Below are 14,493 nucleotides of genomic sequence, written 5' to 3' on the forward strand. Positions count from 1 at the left end.
ACATCCCAAAGAAAAATGCAATTAGTAGACAAGGAACTCCATGTTCTCTTAGTGTGGTTTGTATTGAACTGGAATCCTACCCAGGATTGGTTAACACCTGCACCCAGTGCTGCTGGTATCTTATAGGGGGTGTAAAAGTGAGAGTGAAATCTTACCTGGCCAGGAAGCCACAATGAATGGAGTGCATAATTAGAGGTGTAATCCGGCTGGGAGAATCATATGATGGACGGACAGAGAGAGAGACTGACAATCAGGGACAGTTTATCCCCAAGGGTGAAGGGTGGCAGTGTTACTCTGGCATAGCCCCGGTTTGGACTCCCGCAGGGTTTCATGGGACATGTAGTTCAGAAAGGCAACCCTGTCGGGATTGGTTGGTGCTACTGAGAGAAGGTCACCCTACTTTGGGGATCTTCCGCATGAACTGGAAGTGCTTCTGTCATGCTATGTCATGGCATTGGAGGTACTCCTGGGTCCAGCATAAAAGGAGCCATCTCATTTCACTTAGAGGACTCAGAGTCGGGAGGTGAGTGGATGAACCTCCCTGGAAACTTTACTTCATAGTGGTGATTAAACTCTGGACTGTGATTTGTCTGTTTAGTAAATGTGCTATATAAACAGATAACCTTTATTTGTATCCCTGACTGTGTGGGGTGTAATTGTGTTATCTAGTGTTTAGGGCTCGATAGCTCCCCCTTGTGGTCACACAGGGTTTGAAGATGAATGGCTGGATAAGCTCATGTAACTATATACAGTACATGTTTCTTAAGACAGACTAGTGTTGCATTCAGGATTCAATATGGTCTGTTGCTGTATGCTGCTGGGAACTGTAGGTGGACTAAACAAGTTGAATAAATGAATATTGACATTTTAATGTGCTTGTTTTGGAAATTACTCTTTTTGATTCTTTGTTTCTTTAGGCCGTGCAGTCAAGGAGCATCAAATGCAATTTTGCTGGTGTGGCACTTGGAGACTCCTGGATTTCTCCCTTAGGTATTTACAGAAAATATTGTCTTTCCCTGTTTCATTGAATAATTAGTTAAACTAAGTTGTAATAAAAAGGCAATAATAATAATAATGTACACAAATTGATGACAGTTTTGCAGTGCCTTAATCAGACACACAGGGTGTCTGGGTGGAAGAGCCACCAAATCTCATTGAATATATTAAGTGTCATACATATTCATATTTGTTTAAGAAATAGTTGTAAGAGTGCATAAATCAGTAATATTTAATTAAGTATATCCATAGTTATTTCACAGTGCATCGTTCTTTGTTGACATCCCAGCATTTTGTGTAACCTAATTTCATACATGCACAACCGGTTTTAGGTGATGAAGAAAAACGTATCTGTGTAACTGTGATGTAAACCACTTAAAGGATAGTGGGTGCCATTGAGCCATCTAAAAGTCTAAAATGAAAGCTAAGGAGGTGGAATTTGTTAGTAAAAGAAAAAAGTTGTGTCTTTGCTGGTAACGAAGTACAGTAACATGGGGAGAGGAAGTGAACCGAATGAGTATACAATAAATAGAAAATCTTCTGCTACTCTGGGCTTTCCTATTCATGTTGGTCACCTTGTCTGTTATATGGGTTTTTGATCAGCTTTGTGCCAAGCCAGACTCTCCTCTCTCTTGCCTCACATACTTTTTTCAATCGTTTTCTGGCTCCCATCAGGTGGGCCCTTATCTGATCTCACCCACTGACTCCAAACTCATCTGTGGTCTGTCCAGAAGAAGCTTTTTAAACACAGGTCAGGAATACACTGTAGAACTCTTTTCATTGTAGTTGTTTGCCTGCAAGCCTCAGGGCCATCTTAACAGCATGATAGGGCAAAGCAGTGCTCAGATGCCCTTGTTTTATAAGCAAAACAGAAACCTGCATAGGCATCAGAAACATTGTGGGCCCCTGTGCTCCTGGCAGCCCCTGGTGTCCCTGAGACCCAGTTCAAATTACAAAGTTTGATCCCACTACATCAACAGAAAAATACCGTATATTAGTAATTTAAAAATGCTTTTAATGTTATTTATCTGTAAAAAACAGAGGCCCTTGAAATATTTATTTTGTGCAAATTATTTGTTGTGTCTGATTTTCGCTTAGAGAATCTAGTAACCAACTTCTGAAATTACTTGAGACTGAGAGTTCTATCACATTGGACATGCAGAGAATTCTGGGTTTTGGGGGTAATCTGTGATTAAACACTCCTGATTCTCAGTGATTGCAATCGGTGAATGTATCGATTGCTGTAGGTATATGTTCTTTTCTTGTCGTAGATCACATTAAGTTCAGTCTTTTTTCTTTTGCAGATTCTGTTCTCACATGGGGACCCTACCTCTACAGCATTGTGAGTAACCTGCATCTCATTTCCTTACACCTTTCATTAAAGGCCTCTGTTACCTGTTGGGAGTCTGACAAAATTTGATTCTTTGCTTTCTGTTGATGGGCTTGTGCCATTTTCAACACCAGTTTGGCAGGTGGGGTAAAGGAAGAAATTCCAAAGGACCCAAGGGAAACATAAATTCTTAATAGAATCATTTAAACCATGCATTTTAACACATAATGGCAAACACTGCTTTAGACATAAATTTGAGACTTCCTTTTTATTTTGCTTTTGTGATTGTTTTATTCTTTATTTTTATTTTTTACACTTGTGATTCTTTGTGCCTTAGCCTAAGCCAAGCTGCTTATAATGATTGCTGACTTATGTTTGTCCTTGAAGTTATAATCACCTGCTTGAGTGCTACAATGTTATCTTTTATTTAAATTATTTCCCCTCATTGTAATGCAGATATTTCTGAGTGATATTTTATATTATTAGGAATTCTCTATTAACTAAAACCAATGCAGGTTTTCTGACTACATTACAGAAGAATATATGGAGGAAGTCCTAAACAAATAGATTTTTTGCATTTTTATTTAACACCCATACCCCTAAATTATTTTATAACTTTTTGCTGTCTGTTAAGTGGTTGATCTTTTCATTACTAGTCTATGCTAGATGAGGAGGGCCTCTCAGAAGTCAACAATGCTGCTAAGAAGGTGGAGGAAGCATTTGACCGTGGGGATTACGAGAAAGCCACGTCTCTTTGGTCTGATGCTGAGAATGTGGTGGAGAAGGCATGTATTGTGTTATTTAGTATTTAAATTCAAGCACCTGTACTTATTCCTCTAGTGTATTACTTGTCTGAGTCAGTCTGTTGTTCTCTTCAGCCCCAGTCAAGTGGCACTGTAAATGCTGTAGCTAATCACAGCTCATCGTCTGAGAACCTGTAGAGTTTTCCAAATGTCCGTTTTAATTTATCCACATATTTATGAGAAGCATGGTCTCCATGACCGTGCATTTTAAACCATCTTGGACATTTTTATCAAATCTTTATTGAAACAAACAAATATACAAAGTAAACAACAGCAGGCAGACCTCCAGAAAAGACTGAGGTAATAATGTTAAAATACCAGAATGCACCGTGGCTTACCATTAGAGGTGACCGTTCATCCGTCTTATTTGAAAGTGAGAGAATATTCCCCATTATATGTAGGCAGCCCAGTTCTGTTTCCTTTCTACCTTACATTTTATCTGGCTCTTTGCTCTTTCAATTTTTGGATGAGCTGCTCCCTCTGATAAGGTGTAATAGAGCTCCCTGGGTGCTAGTGATCACAGTGCTACCAGATGACTGCAGGAATCTATACTAATAAAAGGCAAAGCCCTCACTGACTGACTAACTGACTCACTGACTCACCCCTAATTCTCCAACATCCCGTGTAGGTAGAAGGCTGAAATTTGGCAGGCTTATTCCTTACAGCTTACTTACAAAAGTTAAGCAGGTTTGATTTCGAAATTCTACACGTAACGGTCACAGCGGTCGATAAAGGTCGACAACGTCCGCCATGTTGAACTTTCTTATTTATGGCCCCATCTTCACGAAATTTGGTAGGCGGCTTCCCTGCACTAACCGAAACCGATGTACGTACTTATTTCGATGGTATGACGCCACTGTTGGCCGCCATATTGAACTTTCCAATGTCACTAATTTTTCAACTTCCCGTGTAGGTAGAATTCTGACCCCATCTTCACGAAATTTGGTAGGTGGCTTCCCTGCGCTAACGAAAACCGATGTACGTACTTATTTCGGTGGTATGACGCCACTGTCGGCCGCCATATTGAAGTTTCCAACGTCACTAATTCTCCAACTTCCCGTGTAGGTAGAAGGCTGAATTTTTGGCAGGCTCATTCCTTACAGCTTACTTACAAAAGTTAAGCAGGTTTCATTTCGAAATTCTATGCGTAACGGTCCTAACGGTCAACAACGTCCGCCATGTTGAACTTTCTTATTCATGGCCACATCTTCACGAAATTTGGTAGGCGGCTTCCCTGCGCTAACCAAAACCGATGTATGTACTTATTTCAGTGGTATGACGCCACTATCGGCCGCCATATTGAACTTTTCAACGGTCTTTGTTACTTATGGGCCCATCTTCAAGAAATTTGGTACGCGGGTTCCCAACGCTAACTGAATCCTACTTACGTACATATATACGTCCATAGCCTGCAGCTCGGTCACCATGTGAGGCGGCGTTGGGTCCCTCATCCCAACGCCTCCCACGTTGTTGGCTGCCTGCCTATATAAGGCCATCCGTCGCTCCGGTCTCTACATTCCCTTCCTTGCTTCGCCACGGATTCACGTCTCCCTGCTGATAACTACAGCCTTTTTATTTAATCCACGGCTTCTCCGCTGTTTTATTGTTCATTTATTACGATTATAGTTATTGTGTAGGTACAGTGGTGTGAAAAACTATTTGCCCCCTTCCTGATTTCTTATTCTTCTGCATGTTTGTCACACAAAATGTTTCTGATCATCAAACACATTTAACCATTAGTCAAATATAACACAAGTAAACACAAAATGCAGTTTTTAAATGATGGTTTTTATTATTTAGGGAGAAGAAAAATCCAAACCTACATGGCCCTGTGTGAAAAAGTAATTGCCCCCTTGTTCAAAAATCACCTAACTGTGGTGTATCACACCTGAGTTCAATTTCCTGATTACTGCCACACCTGTTTCAATCAAGAAATCACTTCAATAGGAGCTGCCTGACACAGAGAAGTAGACCAAAAGCACCTCAAAAGCTAGACATCATGCCAAGATCCAAAGAAATTCAGGAACAAATGAGAACAGAAGTAATTGAGATCTATCAGTCTGGTAAAGGTTATAAAGCCATTTCTAAAGCTTTGGGACTCCAGAGAACCACAATGAGAGCCATTATCCACAAATGGCAAAAACATGGAACAGTGGTGAACCTTCCCAGGAGTGGCCGGCCGACCAAAATTACCCCAAGAGCAGAGACGACTCATCCGAGAGGTCACAAAAGACCCCAGGAGAACGTCTAAAGAACTGCAGGCCTCACTTGCCTCAATTAAGGTCAGTGTTCACGACTCCACCATAAGAAAGAGACTGGGCAAAAACGGCCTGCATGGCAGATTTCCAAGACGCAAACCACTGTTAAGCAAAAAGAACATTAGGGCCCGTCTCAATTTTGCTAAGAAACATCTCAATGATTGCCAAGACTTTTGGGGAAATACCTTGTGGACCGATGAGACAAAAGTTAAACTTTTTGGAAGGCAAATGTCCCGTTACATCTGGCGTAAAAGGAACACAGCATTTCAGAAAAGAACATCATACCAACAGTAAAATATGGTGGTGGTAGTGTGATGGTCTGGGGTTGTTTTGCTGCTTCAGGACCTGGAAGGCTTGCTGTGATAGATGGAACCATGAATTCTACTGTCTACCAAAAATCCTGAAGGAGAATGTCCGCCATCTGTTCGTCAACTCAAGCTGAAGCGATCTTGGGTGCTGCAACAGGACAATGACCCAAAACACACCAGCAAATCCACTTCTGAATGGCTGAAGAAAAACAAAATGAAGACTTTGGAGTGGCCTAGTCAAAGTCCTGACCTGAATCCAATTGAGATGCTATGGCATGACCTTAAAAGGCGGTTCGTGCTAGAAAACCCTCAAATAAAGCTGAATTACAACAATTCTGCAAAGATGAGTGGGCCAAAATTCCTCCAGAGCGCTGTAAAAGACTCATTGCAAGTTATCGCAAACGCTTGATTGCAGTTATTGCTGCTAAGGGTGGCCCAACCAGTTATTAGGTTCAGGGGGCAATTACTTTTTCACACAGGGCCATGTAGGTTTGGATGTTTTTTCTCCCTAAATAATAAAAACCATCATTTAAAAACTGCATTTTGTGTTTACTTGTGTTATATTTGACAAATGGGTAAATGTGTTTGATGATCAGAAACATTTTGTGTGACAAACATGCAAAAGAATAAGAAATCAGGAAGGGGGCAAATAGTTTTTCACACCACTGTATTTTAGACTTACTTTACATTGTTCAGGTACCCATTTCTTTTATCATTCCAACCGTACCCCCATTAACATGTCTATCGAGGTGATCACCATCGATCAAAGAACTGTCACTTACCGAGTGGTTTCCATGCCCGGAGATGGCACCTATCTTTTCCATTCTCTTTGTTACATATTGCACGGCCATATCAGGCTCACTCTTGATATCCGGAGGAACATTGTGTCTTATGTATTGAATGACTGGGACAGGTTCAAGGTGTGGACTGATGACGGTACAGGAGATAATTATAATACACAGGAGCACTAGAAGAGTGAAATACTTAAGCCCTTCACCTATGGTTCTGCATGTGAGTTGATGGCTGCCGCTGAATTGTTCAGTTTTCGCTTTCAAGTGTACCGAAATAGCCAAATATTTTACACCTTTGGAGAACCGCCAATGCCTCTTAAACATCTTAGATTCACAGGTGACGATTTCAGTAGTGGACACTTTGATGTTTATGAATGTTTAAACTCTCAAAAGTTGGATGTGAATTTATCGAGGAAACCGGTTGTATGCTTACAACACTTGACAGTTGCCGAACGTCACTTCAACACAAGTCCTGCAAATACTGTCGTACATGAAACTCAAACCGATTATGACAGCAGCAATCCAAACTGTGAGATTTGAAACAAGATTACTGTTCACATGGCCAACTGTACGTTGCATGCTCAAGAGTAAGCTCAGCGCACAGCTTGGTCATGTTACAACCAGAGGGCCGAACTCACAATGTGGTATACAAAGAGATCCTTAACAAATAATTATTGGTATATTTTCCCTCAGTTTAAAAAGCTTTAATTTTCTTCTTAATAAAAATTTTAAGGCAGTACTTCGCCGCTGCGAAGCGCGGGTATTTTGCTAGTATTTAATATAACCCACTTTAGATTCCTCGGGGTCTCTTACATTTTAATGTGTTGCAGATGTAAGTTAGATTTAAGATCATTTTGCTTTTCCTATGACTTCTCCCAAGTTTGTAGGTTGTTTGAAAGGCAGTTAAGGTGAGCCAACATTCAAGTTTGCAGTGACGGTAACATACCATTTCATCCGTCCATTAGCCAATCCGCTATATCCTAACTACAGGGTCGTGGGGGTCTGCTGGAGCCAGTCCCAGCCAACACAGGATGCAAGGCAGGAATAAATCTGGGCAGGGTGCCAGCCCACCGCAGGCCTTGAAAAGGATGTTTAATGATTTAAATCCATCAATCCAGGGATGTGTCCATTCCAGCAAGCATTGGGCATGAGGCAGAAACAAGGTGAATACAAGCACTCACATATACACACTGGAGTCATTTTAGTGTCACCAAATCTGCATATCTTTAGAAGGAAACCCAGCAGAAAAACATGGTCTCCTAACTGTGAGGCAGCAGCGCTACTACTGCTGTGCCACCATGCATACCATTTCAAACTGTTTATAAATTTCTATTGACATGTCAGATGCCAGGCCAGATAGCATCTAATCCAAAACTAACAACTACAAAGGAAAAACAGAGAGAACAAAGAGCTTCTTTCAGTTTGAAATAATTTTGTGTGAGATGGTTCAGAATAAATATATATAAGAACAAAATATTTGAACTGTACAAAAGTGTGTATGCAAAGCTAATAAGTTTATTCTGTGTGGGTACAAATCAATACAAAATATTCCTAATTTGGTGCCATTTCAGGTTGATCTAAATGATTTAGGATTAAATATGAGAATTACAACCATGAGGTCACAAACACAATTCAGACTAAGTCCCTTGTGAATTATTTAAAGCAGCATTGTTTTTTGCAGACAAGTCTAATCCTTACTGTATTGTGAAAAAGAAACGTATATTGCAACAATTCCAGCCATATTGATAAAAAAGATATGTAAAGTACAATCCAAGGCCCAGCTCACCACCAGTTTAACTGAGAAAACCAGCTTCAGTGATTCCCTGTGTCCTGAAGTTGTGAAATATTGAATTGGAACTTATTTTTTGTAGTTACCAATAATCTCCAGTAGATGGCAAAGTGAAACTTCAGTTTAGGCGTGTGTTACTTTTAGGTATCCTGTTCGTGCACTTAAAATATTTTTGGTCATTCTCACAATTTTAATATCTGTCCATGGGAATAGCAATATCTGTTTAAAGTAAATGGAGTGAATTTTGCAGTTTGAAAACAGAACCTAGAGCTTCTTTAGGCACAGAAATTGAGTAGATTTACAGTGGTTGATCTGAGCATTTTAGGCACTTTCTTTTTCTGGGAGTATGTCAGAAACTTTGTTTTCTATATTAATACCTTCCATATTTTAGAATACAGATGGAGTTAACTTTTATAACATTCTCAACATGGACCCTGATGACGGAAAGGAAGTGGCCCAAATGCAAAATGCACCACTGGGTAAGAAAAAGTTGCATTTCTAATGTCTCATACTCTTCTTCTTTATATGGCAGTCCATTCTGTCTTTTTTCTCTATATGCACATTAATTACCAAATGATTATGTCTCCCAGTTTAATGCGAGTCTGCTTGTGTACAGCTTCTCTCTTTCAGCGTCATGTGAAACGCTTTCAGCAACAAGAACTTGACCAGCTAATGAATGGCCCAATCAGGAAAAAACTCAAAATTATTCCAGATTCAGTCACATGGGGAGGTAAGAAATAGGAGATTAAGATGCTAAGTTTTAGTAAGATCATTTGTTTTTCTTTTCAGGCTCCTTTTACCTGTTTTGTGTCAAAAGCACAAATCTGGAAATTTTAAAATAAAACCAAGATGAGAAAAACACTTTATTTCTTTGATGAGTATAAAACATTTTGAGGAAAAATAATTTTCATCAGGCAATCATCCTATTAAAAATTTCTAGTCCGCAAAAGTTTTTTGTCAGACACTAATGAAAACAATCCATTTGATCAAAGCAAATTGGAAGCAGGAATGTAAGAGTAATCAGACCACAGTGGACCACAAATTATACAAATCACGTGCAGATTCAAAGCTACACTAGTGTTTAAAATAACCCAAGAATGGTCATGGTTTTCATTGAACCAAGGTACCATTAAATTGAATAAAAAATATAGCCAAGATATTAATAATGTTGCAAATGGCTATGACTGCTTGAAAGGACTGATTTTATAATTAATTCACATTTGAGTGCAAAACCCAATTTTTCGCAGCTATTGCTCCAGTGTTCTACAGTGAACTGTTGCAGGTGACACCAGTAGTTGGGTGTGTATTAGTTAACTGAAAATCTGTAATGTTTCTGTTCATCAAATTACAAATTCAGATGTCCTTATCCTCTTATGCAGTTGTGCATCGGGGCCTTCTGCTTCTTTTTCTATCCTGGTAAGATCCAGTTTGCCCACTTCTCTCAGACAGTAATGGACACTTTTTATTAAATCTTTAGCTTCTTGACAATCTGTTGCATAGAATAACCATCTTTTTGCAGAACAACAATAGCCTGGCATGTTTCTTGAGACAGATGCTTTGGTTTGGCTGTTCTGAACCTACAATTAAACGTAAGCAATGCCAGTACTGTACCTTGCACCCCAAAGACGCGACGTTTGCATGCTTTATGGGTCATTATAATAGATTTTAGCTGTGCTAAAACAATTACAGAGGTTTCTCAAATAACTAGTTAGCATTTAAACATGATTAATTGTGAGCTAATAGAGTTTACCTTTAGGACACTGGAGTAATGGCTGTTGAAAATGGGGCTTTGCAGTCATCCTAAATCAACATTTTGTAGGGAAATTATACATTAATGGTGTAGTATGCTTGTATTCTTTGCATGCAACTTCACACTTGTCCTTTAGGAAGCCGTTTTTGCAGTGTACTTAGCACTGCAGTCACTTCAACATTTCCGTTTCTCATGTGAAGAGAATGGAGGGAAAAAAGTCTGACGGATTTTTATTCACCCTAATTTAACAATCAATCCTTCTATATAAAAGCGGTTGGGTGTCCTTCCGTCCCGTGAGTGCTACGCAGGCGCAGAGTTTCACACACGCCCCGTCCATTTTGCAATGCACGATGGGATTTGTAGTTTCGTTTTTCCAGGTAAAGATGATTTTCTACTCCAGACTGTGCGATATCTTCTTCTTCTTTCTTACTATATAAAAGCGGTCGGGATTGTCCTTCCGTCCCGTGAGTGGAAAGCGTAGCGGTATTCCGCTTATCACAGACTTACTACTTGCAGCTTGTGGTACGAAGCGACATGATGTGAGCAGAGTTCTGGTGCTCCCATCGTTCCCTTGCTTTTGTGCGCAATGCTGGAAAAATACACAAAATTATGTCTCTGGAAATAATTAATGTTGTTGATGGAGTACAAATGCCTCACCGCGTAGTAAATATCAAGGGGGTTCGAAAGGGCGACCTCAATATAGAAAAAACGTTTAAATATCATCACAAAAATAACAGAAACTACGAGTATTAAAGTAATACCGCTCAAATGCAATATAACCAAATTAATGAGTTTGTATAAAATATCAAATTGATCGACATATTGAATTGCCTTAAGAAGTGGTCAACTTAAAAGTCGGTCGCCTTAAAAGGCGGGTCAGCCTAGTATTACTTAATTAGAGCAATATTTTAGCTGTGAGCAGGCCCACCACCAGGGGGGGACAAACGGGACTCTGGTCTGGGGCCCTAACGGAAGGGGTGGGGGGCCTTCATGCTTGATTTTTTTTGTATACGTATTTGAAGGTTTTGGCATGTGGGGACCACATGTACTCAGTTGTCTGGGGACCAAATATTTCTGGTGGCGGGCCTGCTGTGAGGCCTGTCTTATAATTATCTCCTGATTCCCTGTGGCCCCAATAGTGTTGAAATGTTTCAACTTAATTTACATTGCTAAGCTTTTTATTATTATTTAGCTGACATACAGAATGAACATGTTACTGCAACTTGAATGTTTCCTACTTTGAATTGTGTTGTGTATGATAGAATTGACAACTGTTAAATTCTTAGTGTAGGTGCAGGGAAACATGTCTAAAAATTGCTTGTGGTGATTATATAAATGAATATGGTATATGTATATACACTACTAGTCAAACGTTTAGAACATTTTGGTTTTTCCAGATTTTCTTTAAATGTAATCAGTTGAAATGCAACGAATGACCTAAAGTGGTAAAAAGGTAAGCAGTAAACTGGCAGAGGGTTTAAGTTTAACGTTTAGGTTAGCAAAAACTGAAACAAAAAGGACATTTCAGAATATTACAAATGGGCCTTCTTCAGGGAACAATTAATAGATGCAATTAAAGGGAATGAAGCCTTGCAAGTTGAAGCAAACAATTTTCCCAGGTGTTCTAAAAGTTTCTGTGGGTCACTAGCTTGTGTTATCACAGGCACCGCACAGCACAACAGCTTCAAGCACAGCTTAACAGTGATCAGGAAAAAAGCAAGTGTCAATTTTTACTGTGAAGAGGAGACTTTGTGCTGCAGGTTTGACAAGGCGAGTGGCAGTAAGAAAACCATTCCTTAAAGGACAAAATAGGGCCGTGAAATACCAGCTGTGGACTAGTGCAGACCGGAAGAAAGTCTTATGGACCGATGAGTCAAAATTTGAAATCTTTGGTTCATCCTGCAGGGTGTTTGTACGCCGTCGAGTTGATGAAAGTGTGTGTCACCAACTGTCAAACAGTGGTGGAGGAAGTATGATGGTCTGGGGTTCCTTCAGTGGAGGCAGAGTTGGTGACTTGCACAGAGTGAATGGAATTCTGAATCACAATGGTTAGTTATCACAGTTTGGCTGTTATATCAGCAAAAGGGGGCTACTTTGATGAATCAACAGTTTTGAATAAAATATTGTACATATAATGATTCTTTGACTTTTTTTTATTTGCCATTGTTTATTTTTTGATAGTTCTTCTATGACTTGATTTTTCGTGAAATATTAAACTTTGTGGATTTCCATTAAAACTGAAAAAACGGAGGTGTTCTAAAACTTTTGACCCGTACTGTATTGTGGCAGACACTGAGTTACACAAGTCTATTTTTCTGGGGGAATGGAAGATTAGATGGTATGACTCATGTCTAAACTCTTCCTTCTTCTTTCAGGACAATCTGGAGATGTTTTTATGTACATGTCAGGAGACTTCATGAAACCTGTCATTGATATTGTGGACCAGCTCCTCGCTGAACAGGTCAATGTGACAGTCTACAATGGACAGTTGGATTTGATTGTGGATACTGTGGGTAGGTTTTCTTTTCTAAACTTGTGAGTTTTAAGCAAATTATTCAATAGGATAGATTATCTCAACAATCTAATTTTAATTGTTGCATAATTATGAGAACTTTACCCCACCAATTCATTCTTTCAACATTTAGTAGATACTTCGTCTTTGATCTTAGTTTGCCCCGTGACGCAGTATTTGATTGTATGTTTTTGGTCAGTTAACTCAAAATACATTTCTTTCGCACTTTCTGAATTAAAGTGCTGAACATATGGTTCTTATGCTGGGCAGAAAGGAAAAAGAAAAACCATATGACATTTTGGAACACTGAGCAAAATGTGGACAACTTGGATGTTGCTGATAATGTAGCTAGATGTAATCTTCGGTGTTTGTGTCATGTGGAAGTGGAAGAATCAAAGCTTTGGATGTCTAAGGATGCAGTTGTTAATTTTGATATTTTTTGTCATAAAGCAGAAAACAAACTGTATCCTATGTTTTTCTCACTACCAATATTTAGAAGTCGTTTAGGCCCTAATGCTTATAAAGTACATATTAAGGGTAGACATATTTTAATACAGGGATTGTGTGAAAGGGCTTTTCTTATTGGCATTCATTAGATTCTGGCAAACTTGACTCTCTTACACTGTACTGGTTTAATTACCATACCATAAGATTAATCTCAGTAGTGCTGTTGTATTACAGTATGTTTACTGTTATAGCTATTGTGTAAATAAAATAAATAAGTAATACATTTAATTCCATAGGACAAGAAGCCTGGGTGAAAAAACTGAAATGGCCTGGCCAACCTGTGTTTAACAGCATGAAATGGAAACCTTTGCACGTGACTCCTGACGACACTGCTGCATTCTTCAAAGCCTACCAGAACTTTGCTTTTTACTGGATACTAAAGGCTGGACATATGGTAAGAGTGTAAGCTGTCAGATCATCATAAAGAGCTAGGCTTTTAAAAATAATACTCAGAAGATAGTACATCAGGCGATCAATATGTGAAATTTGACATTTGGGGTGGGTTACGTTTGGGGGGGTCCAATGCACCATAAAAAATAATTGATGTTTTATAAGCACAAGCATACTGCTTCATATTTACACGATCCCATGTTAAATGTTGGACCTTTTTCTTAAAATATAGGTTCAATATGAGGTAAATGTCAATTACATTAACACATTTAAAACTTCCAAATTATGAGAAAGTACTACTATGGATATTTAAATGACAGAAAACTTTGCTTTTTTCAGTTCATTTCTCTACTTGTAATTGTAGCAAAATGATTTTTATTTTACATGAGATGTTGCCTTAAAAAAACGTATGAGGGAAAAACCCCTTTAATTTGAGATTTGCTTTGGTGACATGGTGCATCTGTTAGGGGGGATCAGATATTCTGGGAGTGCTTATTGTTTAAGGTTGGCCAAATATTAAGGTCATCTTTAACGTGTAAAAGCTAGATTCTTCTGTGGATTGCAAGTTGTCCCCCAGCTTTTATCCTTTACCAAAGTAGCTCATGTCAGACTGAAGACTGACAACAAATTTAAGGATTTTCTTTCTCTGTTATCTTTTACAGTCCCATTGAAGGGTGTATGTCTGAGAAGTATTGGCACATCATGAGTCTCCTTGCCATTTGTGGGTAGACTTAAAACAACCCTCCGAGGGTGTGTCTTGGTCACTCTCATCTTTTCATTCCTAAGGACAGAGACAGGATCTGAACCAACTGGAGTTCTTAGACCCTTCCCCCAGTGGTCTTGCAGGTGCTCCTAGAGATCCCCCATAGGTGAAGGTGGCATGGATCATGATGCAGCATCTTTATAAAAAGCCACACCACTATAAAGTTGCAGAAGATAGTTCAGAAATAAGAGTAGCATTGTGATACAATGTCTAGCACTGCTACTTCCCAAGTCTAGTGTATGGCTTTTGAATCCAACACCTGATCGGTGTCTGTGTGGAGTCTGCAGATTTTCTTA

At 39.2% G+C, this 14,493-nt stretch overlaps 1 protein-coding gene across 1 annotated transcript in view; it reads left to right on the forward strand.

Moving 5' to 3' along the window:
- Window positions 1–14,493, forward strand: part of scpep1 (serine carboxypeptidase 1) — a 29,108-nt gene that overhangs the window by 9,748 nt on the left and 4,867 nt on the right. The window contains exons 6-12 of the mRNA XM_039739628.1: window positions 918–990; window positions 2,301–2,338; window positions 2,983–3,111; window positions 8,667–8,754; window positions 8,892–9,005; window positions 12,401–12,538; window positions 13,281–13,438. Coding sequence (XP_039595562.1) covers window positions 918–990; window positions 2,301–2,338; window positions 2,983–3,111; window positions 8,667–8,754; window positions 8,892–9,005; window positions 12,401–12,538; window positions 13,281–13,438 — 738 coding nt within the window. The remainder of the gene's footprint in view (window positions 1–917; window positions 991–2,300; window positions 2,339–2,982; window positions 3,112–8,666; window positions 8,755–8,891; window positions 9,006–12,400; window positions 12,539–13,280; window positions 13,439–14,493) is intronic.

This window comes from Polypterus senegalus, chromosome 17 (genome assembly GCF_016835505.1).
Source record: "Polypterus senegalus isolate Bchr_013 chromosome 17, ASM1683550v1, whole genome shotgun sequence".
Lineage (NCBI taxonomy): Eukaryota > Metazoa > Chordata > Cladistia > Polypteriformes > Polypteridae > Polypterus > Polypterus senegalus.